Source organism: Hemitrygon akajei, chromosome 17 (assembly GCF_048418815.1).
Source record: "Hemitrygon akajei chromosome 17, sHemAka1.3, whole genome shotgun sequence".
NCBI lineage: Eukaryota > Metazoa > Chordata > Chondrichthyes > Myliobatiformes > Dasyatidae > Hemitrygon > Hemitrygon akajei.
The window spans coordinates 90,416,049-90,441,956 of NC_133140.1; the positions used below are offsets into that span (position 1 = coordinate 90,416,049).

At 43.6% G+C, this 25,908-nt stretch overlaps 1 protein-coding gene across 4 annotated transcripts in view; it reads left to right on the top strand.

Annotated features, from left to right (window-relative positions):
* The window catches only part of cdh15 (cadherin 15, type 1, M-cadherin (myotubule)), a 309,173-nt gene that overhangs the window by 38,762 nt on the left and 244,503 nt on the right, over positions 1–25,908 (top strand). For 3 of the 4 annotated variants that reach the window (XR_012101955.1, XR_012101956.1, XM_073070533.1), the window contains exons 2-5: positions 11,543–11,710; positions 12,265–12,417; positions 12,496–12,640; positions 22,725–22,882. Coding sequence is in view for 2 of the 4 variants with exons in the window: in XM_073070533.1 (XP_072926634.1) it covers positions 11,543–11,710; positions 12,265–12,417; positions 12,496–12,640; positions 22,725–22,882 (624 nt within the window). In the remaining 2 variants the exon portion in view is untranslated. The remainder of the gene's footprint in view (positions 1–11,542; positions 11,711–12,264; positions 12,418–12,495; positions 12,641–22,724; positions 22,883–25,908) is intronic. The other variant, XM_073070534.1, reaches the window with a different exon arrangement.

A 25,908-nucleotide genomic window follows, 5' to 3' on the forward strand; every position in this document is an offset into this window, starting at 1 on the left:
TTTTGCCCATTCTTCCGATTTGTCCAAGTCCTGCTGCAATCGCATTGCTTCCTCAGCACTACCTACCCCACCCTTCTTAAAGAATGGAGTAACATTTGCAATTTTCCAGTCCTCTGGGACCATAAAGCAATAAAGAAAGGGAAACTAGATAATGAAAGTAAACTAGCACAAAATATAAAAATGGATAGTTCGCCTGGGGCCATACTCAGTAGAATTCAGAAGAATGAAAAGAGATCTTATAGAAACATATAAAATTATGAAAGGGATAGATAAGATAGAGACAGGAAAGTTGTTTCCACTGGTTTACAAGAATGATTCTGGGAATAAAAGGGTTAACATATGAGAGCATTTGATGGCTCTGGGCCTCTACTCACCGGAGTTTCAAAGAATGGGAGGGGGCGTGTGATCTCACTGAACTCAATTTTTTTGCTCTGGAGGAACCCTTGAAATAATTTTCAGATCTCAGGGAACCTCTGCATAAAAATTATTATATCTAGAGCTCACAATACGTTAGCATGATCAGTAAGTCGTAGATATAATAATCCAAAAATAGTTGTCAATACTCTTTTGAGAAGAGAATGAATTTTTAGCCAACCTTTCTTGGGAAAAAAGCAAGTAGTTAAGCTTAGCTTACCTTTCTTGAAATCTCTTTCTTTTCCTTTCATAAAATTTAAAAACTTATCAGGTAAACATAATAAATTTCTCAATTCTGGGTGAAACTTGAGATAAGCACACACAAATTTCACCTTCAACTGAAATGAGATTACTTCTATCCTTGCTCTTGATGCTTGTTATACAAGGAAAAGCTTGCTCACACATGTAAGAAGTTGAAAATTGCAGCAAAATGTTCATTGCTTTCCCATGAATGGTAGGATACTCTTCTTTCACAGAAATTCAGAACTTGTCTAGGGGCAGGTCAGTAAATCTCATTTTGAGTGCACAGAGTGCAGCTTATAAAGTTCTTCCTCTTCTCTCAAAGTCAAGTTCTCAGGCTGAACAGAAGATTCAGAGAAAGGGTCCCTCAACCAGTTATACACTTGTGTTGAAAGGAAGAAAAAATACTGTTCAATTTTGTTCAGTAGATCTTCCAGGTGGTTTTCAATAAGACTCGAGACCTTCTGATCCTTCCCCACTCTCAAACCCAAGCAGCAGTGGAAACATTTCAAGATTTCCTTTTGCAACATGATTTTTCCAAAGATTCAGCTTCCTTTTAAATCCAAGAATTTTGTCACTTGAAGTCGAACCATTTTCTCCAGGGCCTTGCAGAAGCTTGTTCAACTGGTTCATATGATGAAACATGTCTGTTTAAGTAGGCTGGATTCTGCAGCCATTCTTCATCTTCAAAGCACTTAGCAAAATACGGCTTACTATTTTCTTGAGAGTACTCCAGCAATTCACCTCTCAGCTCAAAAACCCTGTTGAGGACTCTTCCCCTACTAAGCCACTGGATTTCTGTATGCAATAGAAGATAGGTGTCCAGATTTTCACACAGGGTTTTAAACATTCTCAAGTGAACTGGTCTTAAAGCTACTAAATTCCTTGCTTCCTGTATCCTTTTACTGAGTGTGACTTTATTTTCAAAAGCTTTAATTTGTTTGTTTTGCGATTCCAATAGTCGTTTAACATAATCAGCACTTGGACGTGTCATATGGCTGTGATTTGTAGCTCAGTGTCTTTTCAATTTTGCTGGAGGAATTACTACATTTGTAAGTTGTTTGCCACTGACTAGGCACAATGGAATAGAACAGCTTGGATCACCTGTTCATGTAAAACCCACCAATAAGTTGCTTTCATGTGAAGATGGGCTTTTTGTGCCCATTTGTGCAGTAAAGTGATGCAGAAGATTGTAATTTTTCATCATTAACCTTATCAGAATTGTCTGTAGGCCTATGCCTAGAGTTCTTTCCTTTCATCTCACACCTCCTCTTCAAAATCACCGCATTGGACCATCTATGGACTGAAAATTTCCCTCCAATTTTCCACGACATTAGTAGTTTGTTTGCCCCCATAAGTCAGTCGGCAGGGCGTAAGGAGGAGTTGGGGGAGGTAATCCATTGCTTGGAGTACAGCAACAGGAGCATTCCTACACTGGTCCAACAGAAAGCTTGAAAAAGTTTTTCTATGTGAGTTCTTGATTGGAGTACTGCACAGAGCAACAGTAGTATTTCCCTGCAGTTCCGACAAAGATTTTCGATGGGAAATGCAGTCTCTATAAAAGAGAGGTACCGCCTAGCTTAGCGGTCATCATGGGAGTGGTCGTCATCGGAGTAGTCTGAGGCAGAGTAGAAAGGCTTTGGCTCAACAGGGCTTCGGCAAAAACAGGCGGAGTCAAGGTAAATTCATTCTTTATTACTTATTTAAATCTAGAGAGAACAGGGGTATGTGTACACAACCAGTGTTCTGTCTGGGTGTCAGATTTGGGATTTCCAGGAGACTCTCGGCCTCCCTGATGGCCATATCTGTGCCAGGTGCATCAAGATGCAGCTCTTTAGGGACCAGGTCAGGAAACTGGAGCTGCAGCTTGATGACCTTTGGCTTGTTAGGAGAAGTGAAGCAGTGATCGACAGGAGCTACAGGGAGGTAGTCACCACAGATAGTACAGGAGACAGATAAATGGGTAACTGTCAGGAGAGGGAAGGGGGAACATTAGATAGTGGAGAGCACCCCTGTGGCCATCCCACTCAACAAAAACTGCAAACAGAGCAAAGTTAAATTTTTCCACAGAGGCAGAATTCAAAAAGGTGAATAATGCAGGACTGATGGTGTTGTATTCAGATGCACGTAGCATTCAGAATAAGGTGGATGAACTTGTGGCGCAATTACAGATTTGCCGATATGACATTGTAGGCATCACTAAGAAGGCCATGGTTGGGAAGCTTAACATCAAAGGATATACTTTGTATCAAAAGGACAGGCAGGAAGGCATGGGCAGTGGTGTGGCTCTGTTGGTAAGAGGTGAAATTACATCTTTAGAAAGAATGACATAGGGGTCAGAGAATGTTGAATCTCTGTGGGTGGAGTTAAGAAAGTGCAAGAGAAAAATCATTATGGGAATCATGTGTAGCCCTCCAAATAGTAGCCAAGATGTGGGGTTGATATTGCAAAGGGATCTGGAAAGGCATGTAATAAGGGTAATGTCACAATTGTAATGGGGGACTTCAATATGCAAGGGGACTGGGAAAATGAGATTGGTGTTGGATCACAAGAGAGGGAAGTTGTTGAATGCCTACAAGATGGCTTTTTAGAACAGCTTGTACTTGAGCCTACTTGGGGAAAAGCTATCTTAGATTGGGTGTTGTGTATTAACCCAGATCTTATGAGGGTGTTTAATGTAAAGGAACCCTTAGGAGGTGGTGATCATAATATGATTGAATTCATATTGCAGTTTGAGAGGGAGAAGCATAACTCCCATAATGGAATAAAGGGAATCACAGAGACATGAGAGAGGAGCTTGCCCAGGTGGACTGGTCCCACAGAAGTTGTTCTCAACTGGCAGGGGTAGCCAACCATGGCTGACAAGGGAAGTTAAGGACTGCATATAAGCCAAGGAAAGGGTATATAAGGTAGCAAAAGTGAGTGGGAAGTAGCTGATTGGGAAGCTTTTAAAATCCAACATAAGGGAACAAAAAAAGCTATAAAAAGGGAAAGGATGAAATTTGAGGGCAAATAGTCAATAATATAAAGCATGATACTAAAAGTTTTTTCAATTATATAAAATTGCAGCAAGAGGCAGAGAAGGAAGAGGTAAAAGAAGCTCGGAGAGAAGCTGTTTCTTTTAACTGATCGGGGCAAAGAGGCTAGACTGCGCAGGCACGTGATTTGGCGCCAAAGGTTTAAAAGGAAGACAGCCATATACAGTGGCCATCGTCATAGCAGCCATTGTCGGAGTGGACTGAGGCAGAGCGGGTCGGCTTTGGCTCAACAGGCTTCGGCGAGAACAGGCAGAGACGAGGTTTGAATGGGGCACAACTGCTCAAGCATGTGAAAGTCGGCCCGTGAGGCAGCAGGAGAATTTAAATAGTGAGCAGAGGCTGAGTTTGAGCTTCACTCCAGGTGAGGTAAGGTCGGGTAAGCTCCTTTAATTAAACTAATTAGCTTAGGAGTAGGTAATGGAGGCAGCAGTTAGGGCAGTTGAGTGCTCCGTTTGCAGTATGTGGGAAGTCAGGATGAGCACAGCTGTCCCTGATGACTACACCTGCAAAAGGTGCATCCAGCTGCAGCTCCTGACAAACCGTGTTAGGGAACTGGAGCTGGAGCTGGATGAACTTCGGATCATTCGGGAGGTAGAGGCAGAAATAGACAGGAGTTTCAGGGAGATAGTCACCCCTAGAAGTCAGGAGACAGGTAGTTGGGTTACTGTCAGGAGAGAGAAGGGGAATAGACAGGAAGAGCACAGCACCCCTGTGGCCAATCCCATCAACAATAAGTATATTGTTTTGGATACTGTTGGTGGGGACGACCTACCAGGGACAAGTTGCAGTGGTTGCGTCTCTGGCACCGAGACTGGACCCTCAGCTCAGAAGGGAAGGAGGGAAAAGAGGAGAGCAGTAGTGATAGGGGATTCGGGAGTTAGAGGGACAGATAGGAGGTTCTGTGGAAGAGATCGAGAATCCCGGATGGTCTATTGCCTCCCTGGTGTCAGGGTCCGCGATATCTCAGATCGAGTTCTCAGTATTCTCAAGAGGGAGGGTGAGCAGCCGGATGTTGTGGTCCATGTCGGGACCAATGACATGGGTAGGAAGAATGAGGAGGTCCTGAAAGGTGAGTTTTGGGAACTAGGTGCCAAGTTAAAGGACAGGACCTCCAGGATAGCAATCTCAGGATTGCTACCAGTGCCACGTGCAGGTGGGTTTAGAAATAGTAAGATAGTGCAGATCAACACATGGCTGAAGACATGGTGCAGGAGGGAGGGCTTCAGATTTATAGGTAATTGGGCAGTTTTCCAGGGAAGGTGGGAAACTTGTTTTGGCGGGACAGTTTACATCTGAACTGGAAGGGGACAAATATTCTTGCAGGTAGGTTTGCTAGAGAGGCTCCAGTGGATTTAAGCTAGATGCAAGGGGGGAGGGGGACCAGAGTGTAGGAATAGATGTATGGGCGAAGGAAGAAAAAGAAGACAGTAAAGTTCTTTGTACTGTTAGAGATAAACAGAGAGGAAGAGGTGGAGAATTTCTTAAATGCGTTTACTTTAATGCTAGGAGCATTGTAAGAAAGGTGGATGAGCTTAGAGCATGGATTGATATCTGGAAATATGATGCTGTAGCTATTAGTGAAACATGGTTGCAGAAGTGGTGTGATTGGCAACTAAATATTCCTGGATTTTGTTGCTTCATGCGTGATAGAATCGGAGGGACAAGAGGGGGAGGTGTTGCATTGCTTGTCAGGGAAAATATTACAGCGGTGCTCTGGCAGGATAGATTACAGGGCTCGTCTAGGGAGACTATTTGGGTGGAATTGAGGAATGGGAAAGGTGTAGTAACACTTATAGGGGTGTATTATAGACCACCTAATGGGGAGCGAGAATTGGAGGAGCAAATTTGCAAGGAGATAGCAGATATTTGTAGTAAGCACAGGGTTGTGATTGTGGGAGATTTTAATTTTCCACACATAGACTGGGAAGCCCATACTGTAAAAGGGATGGATGGTTTGGGGTTTGTAAAATGTGTGCAGGATAGTTTTTTGGAGCAATACGTAGAGGTACCGACTAGAGAAGGGGCAGTGTTGGATCTTCTGTTAGGGAATTAAATAGGTCAGGTGACGGAGGTATGTGTTGGGGAGCACTTTGGGTCCAGTGATCACAATGCCATTAGTTTCAATATAATTATGGAGAAGGATAGGACTGGACTGAGGGTTGAGATTTTTGATTGGAGAAAGGCTAACTTTGAGGAGACACGAAGGAATTTGGAAGGAGTGGATTGGGACAATTTATTTTATGGGAAGGATGTAATAGAGAAATGGAGGTCATTTAAAGGTGAAATTTTGAGGGTATAGAATCGTTATGTTCCTGTTAGGTTGAAAGGAAAGGTTAAACGTTTGAGAGAGCCATGGTTTTCAAGGGATATTGGAAACTTGGTTGGAAAAAAGAGAGATATCTACAATAAATATAGGCAGCATGTAGTAAATGAGGTGCTCAAGGAATATAAAGAATGTAAGAAGAATCTTAAGAAAGAAATTAGAAAAGCTAAGATACGAGGTTGCTTTGGCAAGTAAGGTGAAAATAAATCTGAAGGGTTTCTACAGTTATATTAATAGCAAAAGGATAGTGAGGGATAAAATTGGTCCCTTAGAGAATCAGAGTGGACAGCTATGTGTGGAGCCGAAAGAGATGGGGGAGATTTTGAACAATTTCTTTTCTTCGGTATTCACTAAGGAGAAGGATATTGAATTGTGTAAAGTAAGGAAAACAAGTAGGGAAGTTATGGAAATTATGGCAATTAAAGAGGAGGAAGTACTGGAGCTTTTAAGGAATATAAAAGTGGATAAATCTCTGGGTCCTGACAGGATATTCCCTAGGACCTTGAGGGAAGTTAGTGTAGAAATAGCAGGGGCTCTGACAGAAATATTTCAAATGTCATTAGAAACGGGGATGGTTCCGGAGGATTGGCGTATTGCTCATGTGGTTCCATTGTTTAAAAAGGGTTCTAAGAGTAAACCTAGCAATTATAGGCCTGTCAGTTTGATGTCAGTGGTGGATAAATTAATGGAAAGTATTCTTAGAGATAGTATATATAATTATCTGGATAGACAGGGTCTGATTAGAAACAGTCAACATGGATTTGTGCATGGAAGGTCATGTTTGACAAATCTTATTGAATTTTTTGAAGAGGTGACTAGGAAAGCTGACAAGGGTAAGGCAGTGGATGTTGTCTAAATGGGCTTCAGTAAGCCCTTTGACAAGGTTCCACACAGAAGGTTAGTTAGGAAGGTTCAATCATTAGGTATTAATATTAAGGTAGTAAAATGGATTCAACAATGGCTGGATGGGAGATGCCAGAGAGTAGTGATGGATAACTGTTTGTCAGGTTGGAGGCCGGTGACTAGTAGTGTGCCTCAGGGATCTGTACTGCGTCCAATGTTGTTTGTCATATACATTAATGATTTGGATGATGGGGTGGTAAATTGGATTAGTAAGTATGCAGATGATAGTAAGGTAGGTGGCGCTGTGGATAATGAAGTAGGTTTTCAAAGCTTGCAGAGAGATTTAGGCCAGTTAGAAGAGTGGGCTGAACGATGGCAGATGGAGTTTAATGTTGATTAATGTGAGGTGTTACCTTTTGGTAGGAATAATCCAAATAGGACATACATGGTAAATGGTAGGGCATTGAGGAATGCAGTAGAACAGAGTGATCTAGGAATAATGGTGCATAGTTCCCTGAAGGTGGAATCTCATGTGGATAGGGTGGTGAAGAAAGCTTTTGGTATGTTGGCCTTTATAAATCAGAGCATTGAGTATAGGAATTGGGATATAATGTTAAAATTGTACAAGGCATTGGTGAGGCCAAATTTGGAGTATTGTGTACAGTTCTGGTCACTGAATTATAGGAAAGATGTCAACAAAATAGAGAGAGTACAGAGAAGATTTACTAGAATGTTACCTGGGTTTCAGCACCTAAGTTACAGGAAATTGTTGAACAAGTTAGGTCTTTATTCTTTGGAGCGTAGAAGGTTGAGGGGGGACTTAATAGAGGTATTTAAAATTATGAGGGGGATAGATAGAGTTGACGTGGATAGGCTTTTTCCATTGAGAGTAGGGGAGATTCAAACAAGAGGACATGAGTTGAGAGTTAGGGGGCAAAAGTTTAAGGGCAACACGAGGAGGAATTTCTTTACTCAGAGAGTGGTAGCTGTGTGGAATGAGCTTCCAGTAGAAGTGGTAGAGGCAGGTTCAGTATTGTCATTTAAAGTTAAATTGGATAGGTATATGGACAGGAAAGGAATGGAGGGTTATGGGCTGAGTGCGGGTCAGTGGGACTTGGTGAGAGTAAGCATTTGGCATGCACTAGAAGGGCCGAGATGGCCTGTTGCTGTGCTGTAATTGTTATATGGTTATAAAGAGTAAAAAGGAGGTAAGAATTGATATTGGACCACTGGAAAATGATGTTGGTGAGGTAGTAATGGGGACAAAGAAATAACAGATGAACTTAATGGGTACTTTGCATTTGTCTTCACTGTGGAAGATACTAGCAGTGTGCCAGAGGTCTGTGAGTGTCAGGGAGCAGGAGTGAATGCCATTGCTATTACAAAGGAAAAATTGCTAGGCAATCTCAAAGGTCTTAAGGTGGATACGTCACCTGGACCAGATGGACAAAATCCCAGAGTCCTGAGAGCGGTTACTGAAGGGATAACAGATGTATTGGTCTTGATCTTTCAAGAATCACTTGATTCTGGCATGGTCCTGGAGATTTGGAAGATTGTAAATGTCACTCCACTCTTTAAGAAAGTAGAAAGGCAAAAGAAAGGAAATTATAGGCCAGTTCGCCTAACCTCAGTGTCTGGGAAAACATTGAGGTCTATTATTAAGGGTGATGTTTCAAGGTACTTGGAGACTAATGATAACATAAATCAAAATCAGCATGTTTTCTGTAAAGGGAAATCTTGCCTGTTAAGAGTTTTTTGAGGAAGTAACAAGCAGGATGGGCAGAGGAGAGGCAATGGATGTCATTTACTTGGATTTTCAGAAGGCAATTGATAAAGTACCACACATGAGACTGCTTAACAAGATAAAGTCCTATGACGTTACAGGAAAAATACTGGCATGGATAGAGGGATGGCTGACAGGCAGGAGGCAGTGAGTGGGAATAAAAGGGACCTTTTCTGGTTGGCTGGTGGTGTTCCTCAGGGGTCAGTATTGGGACTGCTGCTTTTCACATTGTTTGTCAAAGATTCAGATAATGGAATTGATGGCTTTGTGGCAAAGTTTGCGCATGATATGAAGGTAGGTGGAGGGGTAGGTAGTGCTGAGGAAGCAATGTGATTGCAACAGGACTTAGACAAATTGGAAGAATGGGCAAAAAATGGCAGATGGAATACAGAGTTGGGAAATGTATGATAATGCATTTTGGTAAAAGGAACAATAGTGTGGACTATTATCTAAATGGGGAGAAGCTTCAAGCATCAGATGTGCAGAGGGACTTAGAAGTCCTCGTGCAAGGCCCCCAGAAAGTTAATTCACAGGTTGAGTCTATGGTAAAGAAGGCAAATGCAATGTTGGCATTTATTTCAAAAGGAATAGAATATAAAAGCATTGAGATAATGCTGAGCCTTTATAAAACACTAGTCAGGCCACACTTGGAGTATTGTCAACAGTTTTGGGCCCCATATCTAAGAAAGGATGTGTTGTCATTGGAGAGAGTCCACAGGAGGGTCACAAGGATGATTCTGGGAATGAAGATGTTAACATATGAGGGGCATTTGGCAGCTTTGGGCCTGTACTCACTGGAATTAGGAAGAATGTGGGGGGGCGCGGAGGGGCGAGGATCTCATTGAAACCTACCAAATGTTGAAAGGACTAGATAGGATGGATGTGAAGAGGGTGTTTCCCATGGTGGGGGTATTCAGAATTAGAGGGCACAGCCTCAAACCTGAGGGGCGACCTTTTATAACAGAGGTAAAGAGGATTTTTTTTTGCCAGAGAGTAGTGAATCTGTGGAATGCTCTACCACAGACTGCAGTGGAGGCCAAATCCATGTGTACATTTAAGGTGGAATTCATCATTTCCTGATCGATCAGGGCATCAAAGAATATGGTGAGAAGGCAGGTGTGTGGGGTTGAGTGGGATCTGGGATCAGCCATGATGGAATGGCAGAGCAGACTCGATGGGCTGAATGGCCTAATTCTGCTCCTATGTCTTATGGTTTTATGGTGTTATGGGAGGGAGAGGCTGATGTCACAGCCCACGTTGGGCATGTCCAGTCAGTACTCAGAAAATGCACTTCATACTCCTCATCAGCCTACCGTCCTCCCCTATCTCACGTCAAAAACTGTGAATGGACTCAAGCAATTAAACAGAGCCCTACTGTGCACTGCCATACTGGGCTATTAGACCTCTAGCAAGATTTACTAATGGGGCCACTCAGTCAGTGCCCACCACTGCGAATGCTGGTGTTGCACCTTACGTGAGTTCAAAAATGATGTTTTTTAAATCAGGATCTCTCGCGGAACCCTGGAATTGAGGGACGGCAATTTAGAACAGAGATGAGGAGGAATTACTTTAGCCAGAGAGCAGTGAGTCTGTGAAATTCTTTGCCACATGGCTGTGGAGGCCGAATCATTGAGTATATTTAAAGTGGAGGCTGATAATTTCTTGATTAATCAGGGTGTCAAAAGTTGCGGGGAGAAGGCTAGAGAATGAGCTTGAGAGGAAAATAACCCAGTAACAATGGAATGGAGGAACAGATTTAATGAGTTGAATAAACAAATTCTGCTCCAATGCCTTATGGTTTAATGTGCCTGAGGAACTCACGGGTCATACAGCGTCTGTAGAGGGGCCATTTGGTCCAGATGTCCTTCTTAAAACTTTCTATCCATATACTTGTCCAAATATGATTTAAATAGCAACAGCAGCTGATTGATTGTGCAGAGCATTGATTGAGTCTCCTGCTCGCTGGAGGCTTTCTCTCCAACCAAGAAAATCTGCAGATGCTGGAAATCCGAGCAACACACACAAAATACTGGAGGAACTCAGCAGGCCAGGTGGCTTCTATGGAAAAGAGTACAGTCAACATTTCTGGCCAAAAGCCTTCGGCAGGACTGAAGAAAAAAAAGTTGAGGAATAGATTTAAAAGGTGGGGGGGGGGGGGTAGGAGAGAGAGAAACATCAGGTGACAGATGAAACCTGGAGGGGGAAGGATGAAGTAAAGAGCTGGGAGGTTGATTTGACAGGGAGATACAGGGCTGGAGAAGGGGGAATGGGGAATCTAATAGGAGAGGACAAGAGGCCATGGAAGAAAGAAAAAGAGGGGAAGAGTACCAGAGAAAAGCAATGGACAGCCAAGGAAATAAGGTGAGAGAGGGAAAAAGGGACGAGGAATAGTGAAGGAGGGTGGGTGGGGGAGCAATTACCGGAAGTTCAAAAAATCGATGTTCATGCCATCAGGAGACTTCCCAGATGGTGTTGTTCCTCCAACCTGAGTGAGGCCTCTTGGCAATATGGATGGACATATCAGAAAGGGAATGGAAAGTGGAATTAAAATGGGCGGCCACTGAGAGGGGATGGTGTAATAGGGAAAGGGGGGTTTGAGGGAGAGGGTGTGACATGGAGGAGGATGACTGGGGAGGGGATGATGTGATGGGGAAGGGTTTGCGAGGGGTATGAGGGGACAGGTGTGAGGGTAATGGGTGTGACCAGGAGGTGGATGACTGGGGGAGGGTATGGTGTGATGGGGAAGGGAGTGTGAGGGTATGGGTGTGAAATGGAGGAGAATGCCAGGGAGGGGATGTGAGGGATGGGCTGGTTCAATGAGGGTGAGGGAAGGTGGAGAGGAAGTGGGGAAGTCAGTGTGTGGGTTATGGGCCCCACTTCAAGTGTGTGGTTCATCTATAGGGTGACCTGGCAAGCGCCCCGGAGCCTGAAGTAGCCACGACACCCATCCTGTACCCTTGGAGGCAGAGGGCCGGAGGAGAGGGACCGGCAAGGGTTCGGCGGGCCTGGGTCATCCCTCCCATCGCCGTCTCCGAGAACAGCAGGAAGATCCCATTCCAGCTGGTGCAGGTGCGCAAAACGGAATTGGGGCCTGGGATCCCCGTCAATTTTGGGACAATCCCCCCATTGGAGCAGTCACCTGGTGACTGTGAGATGCAGAATCCAATTCAGGTGCCTGGGTGATTCCAGACACCTTGACAAGTATCAACCCAACATTGCTCCTTCGTCAGGAAAGCTGTCAGCAAATGGGACAAGTGTAACCTGGTATCAGGGTCAGCATGGAGGAGTTGGCTGTTTATGACTAGACGGTGGCTGGGACATTCCTGGCCCTCAGTTACAGCCTCATGGACAGGCCTCTCTCTGCAAAGGCTTGAACCCCACCCACCAGAAGACTCCCACCTGGGCAGGGTCTGTGCCCATGTCAGTCCAGGAGAGGATGAAGCAGAGGCTGAAGTGGGGATGGAGAGGCAGAGGGGAGCAGCACCAAGTATGAAGATGGGCATGGGCCACACTGCTGTTGGTCATCGGGCAGTGTCTGATGTCACAACAGGAGGGAGATGCTGGAGTTGTCAGAGAAACAAGGCATTATCAGTGGTGATTGATTCTGTTTGATTTGCCAACAGATTAAATCAGACAAGCTTTCCAGCAAAGTGATCTACAGTATTAAAGGGCCAGGAGTGGATGAGGAGCCCAAGGGAATCTTCACCATTGAGCCAGACACAGGACTGGTCCTTTTGACCACAGTGCTCGACCGGGAAGAGAAGAGCAGTTACAAGGTAGGGGGTGTGAATGGGTGAACGAGAGAGCAGTGTTTCTGCAGATTGGATGTAATAGCGTTGGTCTATTTCACACAGATCAAAGCTTATGCTGTGGGTGAGACGGGAGCCCCGCTGGAAGATCCCACTGATCTGGAGATCATCGTCATCGACCAGAATGATAACCGGCCCATCTTTGACCAGCAGTATTTTATTGGACATGTGCTTGAGGGATCCGCTCCAGGTCGGTAATGGGGAACTGGTGATCACATAATGAACGAGTTAAACTGCCTTCATTGGATAGGAAGTTCAGAAAAAGGATTGGGACATCATGGTATAGCTGTAGAAACAACTGTTGAGACCTTACCTGAAGTACAGTGTGCATGTCTGGTTGCCACACTGTCTGGGAGGATGTGACTGAACTAGAACAGGTGCAGAAAAGCCTCACGAGGATGTTACTGGGACCTGAAGGCTTGAGTTATGAGGAGAGGCTGGGAATGTTTTCCCTGAGGAAGATTATGGAGGATTGTAAAATCATGAGAGGGCAGAGATAAGGTGAGATAAAGTTCAGAGTAAATTTATTAACAAAGTACTTATATGTCACCACATACAACTCTGAGATTCATCTTCTTGTAGACATTCACAATAAACACAAAGAAGTAATAATAGTAAAGAAATAAGCAATTAATATCAATAGGATGAGATGAAGTGTCTTTGAAAGTGAGTCCATTGGTTATGGGAACAGCTCAGTGATGGGGTGAGTGAAGTTATCCCCTTTGATTCTGGAGCCTGGTGATTGAGGAGTGGGTCTTGGCGGCAGTGGTGAGAAGAGTGTGTGGTCTGGGTGTTGGGGGGCCTTGATGATGGATGCTGCTCCCCTGCATTCAGTGTACATGTATGCAGTGGTGGGGATGGACTGGGCCGTATCCACTATTTTTTGTAGCATGCTCGTATGTCAACTTGGCTCGATAGCTGACTCGACTACCAACCACAGACTCAGCGGTGAGAAGGCTTCTGTTCATAAGCAATATACATCTAGAGTCAGTATAATTTGGTGTTCAACCAAACAGGAATGTTGGGATGTTCTGAATAATGGAACCCCAATTTGAGCAAATGCTTTATAAATACTGCCCATACACAATTAACGGTTAGCAAGAAATAACAGATTGTACACTGCATAAAAATTATAATGAAAATTATTTCTAATTTCAGCTTTATCAAACAGTTATTAAGAGAAAGAAAAGAAAAAAAATTAAAAAGGCCCCATTACAGTTAAACCAGTCTAAGTGACCAGTGGAGCTAATCTCTTCCAAAAGCTGGGTATAACCATTACTCACAGCTCTGAATTCTCATCACCTTCCCATCTTGGACTCCTTCATCTTGTAAAGCACTCCTTGGATCAAATCCTACAGGCATCTCTCCCGATCTTCTCTGCCTCTCCCACCAAAAGATCGTGAACCCCAAAAGTCTCTGTCACAAATCTCTATCCACGCAGCTCTCGCTAGAACCTTATCTTAGTTCCACCATCCTGAATGGCTGACACATCATTCCTAAGCTGAATAATTTATCTTTAAAACCAAAACATTCTACCTGCAGGGAACTCTGCTTTTACAGAAAGCTTTGAAAGGAAATACCCCACAGCATAGCAGCAGAAATCTTAACCAGGGCATTACACTCCCCCTGCCCCCACCAAAAATAGGTATGTCCTCATGACTTTGAAATTTATTAAACCGTTATTTATTAATCACACAGTATTCAAATTAATTTTGTGATTTCAGGACCCCCAATCTATTTGTAAATGGCAGTAACATATCTCGCTATTGGGATAGACACAGCACTCCCCAGTGTGTCATGTGCCAGCCTGTCTGGGGGTTTCCCGATTCTCTGAGACCTTATTATCTCATCTTCAGCTTCTTCAGCCTCAGGCACACCTCGTGACTGATCCTGTTTACTTGGGAATGCCTCCCCCTGTCCGTTACTCCAGTGACTCAAGTCCTCCTGTCACCTGAGTGAGCTCAGCTTCATCCCCAATTACATTGGATCTAGTTTCCCCTCACTGTCTATCATCACATCTGCCTGCCAACTGGTAGTCTTCTGCTTTACATCTGGGAGAGTCAGGAATCTCTTCATCAATTCTCGGGGAGCTTGCATTAGGTAACACATGCCGCATCCCAATTTCTTCTTCCTCTGAGTGTGTACAGTATTCAATGGTTGAGAACTTTTCAGGTCTTTCTGCTATTTGCCTCTCTGTTCTCCTTCTGTGCAGAGTTCTACTAGGTGTAGGTTCCATGTCATGCTCTGGAGTAGAAGGTGGTTCCGATGGAGAATTTTGACAGGGCCATTCCCATCCTCTGGCTTCACCCAGAAAACTGGCAAATTTGGCATCTGGCTCTCCACTAAGTAAGGTGCAGAGGCCCAGTGGTCGGCCAACTTATACTTCCCTGGTAGCCCCAATTTCTTATTAAAATTCTGTCTCCATACTGAGAGGTCGAGAGAACCTAATCTTTTGATCATATCTCATCTTGTTTCCTTGATTTTGCTTGGTGACAGAGACCACAGCAAGCTCATAAGCCTTTTGCAGTTCTTTCCTCATGTCAGACACACTTGAGGTGTGTCTCCTGTGGCAAGTCATTCCTCTTGGTTCCAAAGCAGAGATCTAAAGGCAATCTCGCTTCGAGCCTGAGCATCAAATAGTATGGAAAGTAGTCCCATTCTGTGTACAATTGTAGCAGCGTACCAGATACCTAATACATTGACTCCACTTGTTCTTTTTGCTGATATCTCGGGTTCCAAGTATATCTAACAATGTCCAGTTGAAGCTTTCAGTCTGGGGATCACCCAGAGGGTGATAGGGCATGGTCCTTGACTTCTTGACTTGAAGCATGCTCAGTAACTCATGTATGGTCTGACTCTCAAAATCCCTTCCCTGATCATGATGTATTCTTCTTGGGGGGTGATAATCAACAAAATACTTCTCCTATAATACTTTGGCAACTGTGGATGCCCTCTGATGCTTTCTGGGGAAGGCTTGAGCATATCTGGTGTAATGATCAGTGACGACCATAACAGACAAAAAGACGTAGAAGTAGAATTAGGCCATTTGGCCTATTGAGTCTGCTTTCTCATTTAATCATGATTGATCCCTTTTTCCCTTCCTTAGTCCCACTCCCCGGCTTTCTCCCCATAACCTTTGATGCTGTAGCCAATCAAGAACCTATCTATCTCCACCTTAAATAGACACAATGACCTGGCCTCCACAGCTGCCTGTGGTAATAATTTCCATAAATTCACCATCCTCTGGCTAAAGAAATTCCTCTACATCTCTGTTTTAAATAGACGCCCCTCAATCCTGAGGCTGTGCCCTCTTGTCCTAGATTCCCCCACCATGGGAAATATCCTCTCCATATCTACTCTATCTAGGCCTTTCAGCATTTGAAAGGTTTCAATGAGATCCCCTCTCATCCTTCTAAATTCCAGAGAGTACGGGCCCAGAGCCATCAAACGTTCCTCATATGATAACCCTTTCATTCACAGAACCATCCTTGTGAACCTCCTCTGAACCCTCTCCAATACCAGCACATCTTTTCTTAGATAAGGAGCCAAAATCTGTTTACAATACACAAGGCAAGGGCTCAACAGTGCCTTACAAAGCCTCAACATCACATAGAAAACCTACAGCATTATACAGGCCCTTCGGCCCACAAAGTTGTGCCAAACATGTCCCTACCTTAGAAATTACTAGGCTTACCCATAGCCCTCTATTCTTCTAAGCTCCATGTACCTATCCAAAAGTCTCTTAAAAGACCCTATTGTATCTGCCTCCACTACCTTTGCCGGCAGCCCATTCCATGCACTCACCACTCTCTGTGTAAAAAAAATTTACTCCTGACATCTCCTCTGTACCTACTCCCTAGCACCTTAAATGTGTGTCCTCTTGTGGCAGCTATTTCATCCCTGGGAAAAAGCCTCTGACTATCCACACGATCAATGCCTCTCATCATCTTATACACCTCTATCAGGTCACCTCTCATCCTCCATCACTCCAAGAAGAAAAGGCCGAGTTCACTCAGCTTGTTTTCATAAGGCATGCTCCCCAATCCAAGCAACATCCTTGTAAATCTCCTCTGCACCCTTTCTATGACTTCCAAATCCTTCTGGTAGTGAGGTGACCAAAACTGAGCACAGTGGGGTCTGACCAGGGTCCTATATAGCTGCAACATTATCTCTCGGCTGCTAAATTCAATTCCATGATTAATGAAGGCTAACACACCATATACACAAGAAAATCTGCAGATGTTGGAAATTCAAGCAACAAACACAAAATGCCTGCTCTCCATCTTCCTCTGGTGCTCCCCTCCCTCTTTCTTTCTCCCTAGGCCTCCCGTCCCATGATCCTCCCCCTTCTCCAGCTCTGTGACCCTTTTGCAATCAACTTTCCAGCTCTTAGCTTCATCCTTCCCCCTCCTATCTTCTCCTATCATTTCAGATCTCCCCCTTCCCCTCCCACTTTAAAATCTCTTACTATCTCTTCTTTCAGTTAGTCCTGACGAAGAGTCTCGGCCCGAATCGTCAACTGTACTTCTTCCTATAGATGCTGCCTGGCCTGCTGTGTTCCAACACACTGTATGCCTTCTTAACCACAGAGTCAACCTGTGCAGCTGCTTTGAGCTTCCTATGGACTCAGACCCCGAGATCCCTCTGATCCTCCACACTGCCATTAATACTATATTCTGCCATCATATTTGACCTACCAAAATGAACCACTTCACACTTATCTGGGTTGAACTCCATCAGCCACTTCTCAGTCCAGTCTTGCATGTTATCAATGTACCGCTGTAACCTCTGACAGCCCTCCACACTATCCACAACATCCCCAACCTTTGTGTCATCAGCAAACTTACTAACCTAACCCTCCACTTCCTCATCCAGGTGAGTACAGTTGACATTTAATTTCTTCAGAGAATTCCAGCAGGTTTGTTAGGCAAGATTGGTTAACACAAGAGGGCACAGTTTTAAGTTACTTGGAAACAGGTACAGAGGAGATGTCAGGGGCAAGTTTTTTACGCAGAGGGTTGTGAGTGTGTGGAATGGGCTGCCGGCGATGGTGGTGGAAATGGATATGATAGGTCTTTGAAGAGGCTCCTGGATAAGTACATGGAGCTTTAACGAATAGAGTGCTGGGGTAACGCTAGGTAATTTCTAAAATAAGTACATGTTTGGCACAGTATCATGGGCAGAAGGGCCTGTATTGAACTGCAGGGTTTTCTATGTTTCTAAGATTTTCCCTTAAGGAAACCATGCTGACTTTGTCCTATCTTGTCCTGTGTCACCAAATACTCTATAACCTCATCCTTAACAATTGACTCCAACATCTTCCCAACCACTGAGGTCAGGCTAACTGGTCTATAATTTCCTTATTGCTGCCTTCCTCCTTTCTTAAAGAATTGAGTGGCAAACCAAGATAGAACATACAAGGTAAATGGTAGGGCACTGAGGAGTGCAGTAGACCAGAGGGATCTAGGAATACAGATACAAAATTCCCTAAAAGTGGCATCACAGGTAGATAAGGTTGAAAAGAGATCTTTTGGTACATTGGTCTTTATAAATCAAAGTATTGAGTATAAGAGTTGGAATGTTATGGTGAGGTTATATAAGGCATTAGTGAGCCCGAATTCAGAGTATTGTGTGCAGTTTCGGTCACCTAATTATAGGAAGGATATTAATAAGGTTGAAAGAGTGCAGAGAAGGTTTACAAGGATGTTGCCGGGACTCGAGAAACTGAGTTACAGAGAAAGGTTGAATAGGTTAGGACTTTATTCCCTGGAGCATAGGGGAGATTTGATAGAGATATATAAAATTATGATGGGTATAGATAGAATGAATGCAAACAGGCTTTTCCCACTGAGGCTAGGGGAAACAAAAACAGAGGACATGGGTTAAGGGTGAAGGGGGAAAAGTTTAAAGGGAACATTGGGGGGGCTTCTTCACACAGAGAGTGGTGGGAGCTGCCAGATGAAGTAGTAAACGCAGGCTCACTTTTAACATTTAAGAAAAACTTGGACAGGTACATGGATGAGAGGTGCATGGAGGGATATGGGCCAGGTGCAGGTCAGTGGGACTAGGCAGAAAAATGGTTCGGCACAGCCAAGAAGGGCTGTTTTTGTGCTGTAATGTTCTATGCTTCTAGTTTTACCCTAGAAAGGGGCACAAGACAGGGTTGTGCATGGTCACCGCTACTCTTCACATTATATTTGGAACCATTAGCTCAATGCATCAGACAAAATGAAGATATCAGGGGAATTACTATTAAAGGGACAGAGCATAAATTGGCCTGTTATGCAGATGACATTTTGATGTATCTAGGGCAACCAACATACTCTTTACCTAAATTGATGCAATCCTTTGAACAATATGGTCAATTATCAGGATACAAGATCAACATAGATAAAACCCAATTACTTTCATATTACTATAGCCCACCAAGAGAAATTGAAAGTAGGTATCCCTGGGCATGGCACACAGAGTCTTTCAAATATTTGGACATCATTATGCCAAAAGATTTGGCAAAATTATCAGAATGCAATTATCAGCCTTTATATAAAAAATTAAAGAAGATATAACAAGATGGAACCTGATTTCTTTTTTTCAGTCTCAGTTCAAGGATTGAATCTATTAAAATGAATATACTGCCCAGACTATTATATCTCTTTCAGACCCTACCAATAAAGATGAATCAAAATCAATTTAATTAATGGAACAAAATGTTATCAAGATATATTTGTCAAGGTAAAAGGCTTAGGGTTCATCTCAAAACTTTGCAATTAGCCAAGGAAAAGGGGGGATGGGGCCTATCTTCTCTTAGGGATTATTATTTTGCAGCACAGTTGAGAGCTGTGATATGTTGGTGCAACCCATCATATGACGCTCAATGGAAAAACATTGAGGAGCGGGTACTTCCCATCCCCACACAGGCAATTTTGGCTGATAACTACCTACAAAGGTACATAAATACTATTGATAACCCATGGGTGAAATGGATTCTTAAAATATGGAAAACTATTATAAAGGATTATAAACTAAATGGAGATATTGCAATTCTTAAATGGTGTGCATATGACTCGGATTTTACACCAAATAAACTTGATGCTAGATTTAAGGACTGGACAGCTAAAGGAATAACAGTTCTTTGCAATACAATGAAAGAAAGAACACTGTTCAGTTTTGAAATGCTTAAAGAGAAACTCTTATTAGAAAAACAAGACTTTTATCGGTATTTACAGATGTGACAACATGTTAATAGGACGGTTAAAAATGTAACCAAGGCAAGAACATGTTTGATAGAGCTATTTAGAAAAGCATATAATTCAGATAATGGTAGAAGAATCATTTCAAGCATGTATAAGGGTTTGTCAAATCTTAAAACACATTCGACTTCATACATTAAAACAAAATGGGAGAAGGAAGGAAGGATAATTATATCTGAGGAAGAATGGACAACAATATGGAGGTATCAATGGAAGTGTACCAGTTCACAGAAATGGAGGGAGTTCGGATGGAAAAACTTGATAAGATATTTTATTACACCCTCTCAGAAATCTCATTATGATAGTAGTCTCCCTGTTTGCTGGAGAAATTGTGGAAATCAAAATGCAAATCATTATCATATTTTCTGGGACTGCCCTGTTATCAAAGACTATTGGAGTGGGATACACAATGCCCTACAAGACATCTTTAAATGTGAAATACCCTTAGAAAGTAAGACCATATATTTTGGGTATATGCCTCAAGAATGGTTGAAAAGAGATAAATATTTAATGAATATACTGCTGGTAAAAAGACTCTTACTAGGAAATGGTTATCACAGGAGAGCCCAACCTTAAATGCATGGATGGAAATTACAATGGATATTTACAAAATGGAGAAGATAACAGCATCTGTTAATCATAGGTTGATTCATACTGAGAAAAATGGTTTAACTACATAACACCTCATAGGCCTGATTTTATTCCCACAAATCAATGAATATGTTGTAAAAAAAAAGATCACTCCCTACTTGTACATAGTTTTCTCCTTTCTCTTGTTCTTTCTTTCCTCTCTTTTTGTGGAGATTATGTGAAGATTTACATGGAGATTTGTGGCATATATGACTATATGATATATATGTACAATATCTGAAATACATCTTATGGAAATGTTTGCTTGATAATGAACTTCAATAAAAAATAAATTACAAAAAAAAAGAACAAAGGGGCCTGGGAATACAGGCACATAATTCGTTGAAGGTGGCATCACAGGTAGTTAGGGTTGTAAAGAAAGTTTTTGGCACATTGGCCTTCGTAATTCAATGTATTAAATACAGGAAATGGGATGTTATGTTGATGAGGCCTAATTTGGAGTATTGTGGGTAGTTTTGGTTAACTACTAACAGGAAAAATGAAACAAGGTTGAAAGAGCGCAGCAAAAATTTACAAGGATGTTACCAGGTCTCAAGGACACTGAGTTATAAGGAAAGATTGAATAGGTTAGGTCTGTGTTCCTCAGAATGTAGAAGTTTGAGAGGAGATTTGACAGAGGAATACAAAATTCTGAGGGGTATAGATAGGGTAAATGCCAGCAAGCTTTTTCCATTGAGATTGGGTGGGACTACAACCAGAAGTCATGGGTTAAGGGTAAAAGGTGTAAAGTTTAAGGGGAACATGGGAAACTTCTTCACTTGTGAGAATGTGGAATGAGTTGCCAGCACAAGTGATGCATGTGAGCTCGATTTCAACTTTTAAGAGAAGTTGGATAAGTACATTGATTGTAGGGGTATGGAGAGTTATGGTCCTGGTGCAGGTTGATGGGAGTAGGCCATTTAAATGGTTTTAGCATGGATTGGATGGGCCGAAGGCCCGTTTCTATGCTGAACTTCTCTATTGCTGTACCCAGTTCTGCTCAACACCATGTAGTGGATGTAAACAACTGTATCTAGGTCAGCTGACCACTATGTGAAACCATGACATATAGGAGCAGAATTAGATCATTTAGCCGATTGGATCTGCTCCACCATTTCATCATGGCTGATCCATTTTCCCCCTCAGTCCCAATCTCCTGTCTTCTCCCTGTGTCTTACTATACCCTGACCAATCAAAACTCAAAACTCTATTAACCTCTGCCTTAAATATACCAAAGGACTTGGCTTTCACATCTGTCTGTGGCAATGAATTCCACAAATTTACCACTTTCTGGCTAAAGAAATTCCTCCTTTTCTCCATTCTACAAGGATGCCCCTAGACTTCCACCTTAGGAAACATCCTCCTTACATCCACTTTATTGAGCCTTTTCAACATTCGATAGATTTCAATAGGTCACCCCTCTTCCTTCTAAATTCCAGTGTATACAAGTCCAGAGCCATTAAATGCTCTTCACATGACAAGCCATTCAATCCTGGAATAATGGAATTTTTACTCCAGTCAGAAAATTGTCTACCCTTTTATTTCTTCTACCAAAGTGCATTATCATTCACTTCCCAACACTTCCCATCTGCCACTTCTTTGCCCATTCTCTTAATCTACCTCAGTCCTTCTGTAGCTGTTCTACCTCCTCAAAATGACCTGCTCCTCCAACTATCTTTGTATCATCCATGAACTTTGCAACAAAGCCATCAAGTCTGTCGATCCAAGTCATTGATATGTAATGTAAAAACACAGACCACTGAGGAGCAACACTAATCACTGGCAGCTAACCAGAAAATGCTCCCTTTATTCCCACTCTTTGCCTTCTGCCAATCAGCAACTGCCCTATCTGTGCTAGTATCTTTCCTGTAATACCATGGGCTCTTAACTTGTGAAGCTACCTCATGAGTGGCACCTTGTCAAAGGCTTTCTGGAAATCCAAGTACACAATTGATTCTCCTTTGTCTACCAAGAATTCCAACAGATTTGTCCGGCAAGATTTTTCCTTGAGGAAACCCTGCTGACTGTGGCCTATTTTATCATGTGCCTCCAAGTGCCCTGAGACCTCACCCTTAATAATCGACCCCAATATCTTCCCAACCACTGAGGTCAGAATAACTGGCCTATAGTTTCCTTTCTGCTGCCTCTCTCCCTTCCTGAAGAGTGGAGTGACATTTGTAATTTTCCAATCTTCCAGGACCATTGCAAAATTTTGTGATTCTTGAAAGATCATTACTACTGCCTCCACAATCGCTTCAGCTTCCCCTTTCAGAACTCTGGGGCGTACACAATCTGGTCCAGGTGTGGTGGGTGTGAACGACTGTACCCAGGAATGGTGTGCAGTGCTCAGGTAGGATGGGCTGTCTGCTAACAGAAATATTTGGGATGTTGCAGGCACACTGGTGATGCAAGTGTCTGCATCAGATGCTGATGACCCTCAGACTGACAACGCTGCTCTGGGTTACTCTATCGTGGGTGACGGGAAAGGAATTTTCCGCATTGATCCAGTGACTGGGGAGATCCGCACGGTTGGAATAGGATTGGATCGGGAGGTGAGGAATCTTAGAATATAGAAATCTACAGCACATTATAGGCCCTTAGGCTTACAATGTTGTGCCGACTGTGTAACCTATTCTAAAAACTGTTCACAAAGCCTTGAGATTTTCCTTAATCCTACTCACCAAGCCCTTCTCATGGCCCCTTCTGGCTCTCCTAATTTCATTTTTAAACTCCTTCCTGGCAGCCTTGTAATTTTCTGGAACTCTAACAGTACCTAGTTTCTTGAACCTTTCGTAAGTTTTTCTTTTCTTCTTAACTAGATTTTCTACATCCTTTGTACACCATGGTTCTTTAAGCCTACCATCCTTTCCCTGCCTCAATGGAACATACCTATGCAGAATGCCATGCAAATGTTCCCTGAATATTTGCCACATTTCTGTCGTGCTTTTCCCTGAGAACATCTGCTCCCAATTGATGTTCCCAAGATCCTGTCTAATAGCATTGTATTTCTGCCTGCCCCAATTAAATGTTTTCCCAAATTGTCTATTCCTATACTTCTCCAATGCTATGGTAAAGGAGATAGAATTATGATCACTATCTCCAAAATGCTCGCCCACCGAGAGGTCAGACACCTGACCAGGTTCATTTCCCAATACCATATTGTGTCAGGAAACCCTTCTGAGCACACCTAACAAGCTCCACCCTATCTAAACTCCTTGCACTAAGGAGATGCCAATCAATATTAGGGAAGTTAAAATCACTCATTACAACAACCCTATTATTATTGCACCGTTCCAGAATCTGCCTCCTTAGCTGCCCCTCGATGTCTCTGTTACTATTGGGGGTCTATAAAAACACCCAATAGAGTTATTGCCCACTTTCTGTTTCTGACTTCCACCCACAATAGCTCAGTAGACAATCCCTCCATGACTTCCTCCTTTTCTGCAGCCGTGATACTATCCCTGATTAGCAATGCCACTCCCCCACCTCTTGCCTCCCTCCCTGTCCCTTTTGAAACATCTAAAGCCTGGCACATTCAGCAGCCATTATTGCCCTTGAGACATCCAAGTCTCTGTAATGGTCACAACCTCATAGTTCTACGTATTGATCTACACTCTGTTCATCCACCTTGCTTATGATACTCCTTGCGTTAAAATAGACACATCTCAAACCATTCAGCTGAGTGGATCTTTGCTCTGTCATCTGCCTATCCTTCTTCACAAACTCCCTACAAGCTCTCTTCTTGTGTGTCAACTGCCCCATCCTTTGCCTCTTCACTTCAGTTCCCAGACCCCTTCAAATCTAGTTTAAACCCTCCCCAATAGCATAAGCAAACCTCCCTCCCAGGATATTGGTTTCCCTCCAGTTCAGCGGCAACCCATCCCATTTGTACAGGTCACTCCTTCTCCAGAAAAGGTTCCAATGATCCAAAAACTTGAAACCCTGTCCTCTGCACCATCCCCTCAGCCACTCACTCATCTGCAGTATCTTCCTGTTCTGACCTTCCCCAACTTGTTGCACCGGGAGTAATCTGGATATTACCACCTTGGAGGTCCTGCTCTTCAAGCTCCTTCCTAACTCACTAAACTTACTGAATAGGACCTCTACCCCTCTCCTGCCTATGTTATTGGTACCAACATGTACCATGACCTCTGGCCGCCCACCCTCCCCTTCAAGAATTTTCTACAACTGTTCAGAGACATCCTGGACCCGAGCACCTGGGAGGTGACGCACTATCCTGGCACATCTTTTGCTGCTTCAGAATCTCCTGTCTGCCCCCCTAAATATTGAGTCCCCTATGATTATTGTTCCATCTGACTTCACCCTACCTTCTGAGGCTTAGAGCCCACCATAGTGCTATTGGTCTGGCTGCTGCTGCCTTGCCCAGATAGGTCACCCCCTCATCAGTATCCAATGGGGTATTATACCTGTTGCTGAGGGGAATGGCCACAGGGGGACCCTGCACTGATTTCCTTCTCCCTTTACCTCTCTCAGTGTTCACCCATCTACTCCCAGAATTCTGCACTCTGGGTGTAACCACCTGCTGAGAAGTGGTATCTATCAATTGCTCTGCCTCCCGGATGATCCTATGTTCATCCAACTCCAGCTCCAGTTCCTTCATGCGGTCATTCATAAGCTGGAGTTGGCTGCACTTCCCACAGGTGTAGTCATCAGGGTTCCATGAATTCCCAGATCCCTCAGGAAGAGCACTCCACTGCCATATCTGCCATCCTGCCTGCACTGTACAATGGGCAACCAAGACCAAATCTTCTAACCTGTGTTTTTGGCCTTAGCCTCTTCTCAGCGAAGCTTCTTGAGTCAAAGCCTGACACTCCCACTCTCACCCCAGGACCACTCCCAACAATGGCCACCCCACTTGTCCCATCTGTACTTTATATTTACTTCGAAGTGCTCTGTTCCTGCCGCTGATTGGGCCTTCAGAATATCCAGATGCCCACAAAGCTCTGCTTTTATTCAAGCTTCGCCAACCTGAGAGGAACCTCCTCAAAGTGCTCTGTTCCCGTCGCTGACTGGGCATCCGGAAAGAGTTCATAAGAGCCTAGTTTGTACAAGAGATGACAGGAGCCCTGTGTGCTGGGGTGGAGATGGTGGTCTGGGGCTGGGGTTGGTGGTTTAAGGTTGTTGACGATTTTGGTGATGGTCAGAGGAGATACTGGGATTGATGGTGAAGTTTGGGTTGGTGTGGTATTCAGATTGGTGGTGGGATTGGAGTAACAGTGGTGTTGGTGACGGGATTGGGTTGGAGGTGGTGTTGGGACCATGGTTTGGGGTGGTGGTGATTTGGTTGATGTTGGCAATGGGGACAGGGGTCCATGGTGGTACTGGGATTGTGATTTGGGATGGGTTTCATTTGGGGTGGGGGATAGCGATCTGTTTGGTGTTGGTGATGGGGGCAGGAGTCCATGGTGGTATTGGGATTGTGATTTGGGATGGGGGATAGCGATCTGGTTGGTGTTGGTGATGGGGGCAGGAGTCCATGGTGGTATTGGGATTGTGATTTGGGTGGGGTTGATGGTGGTGTTGGGATTAATTGGATGTGGAGTTGATGGTGGTGTAG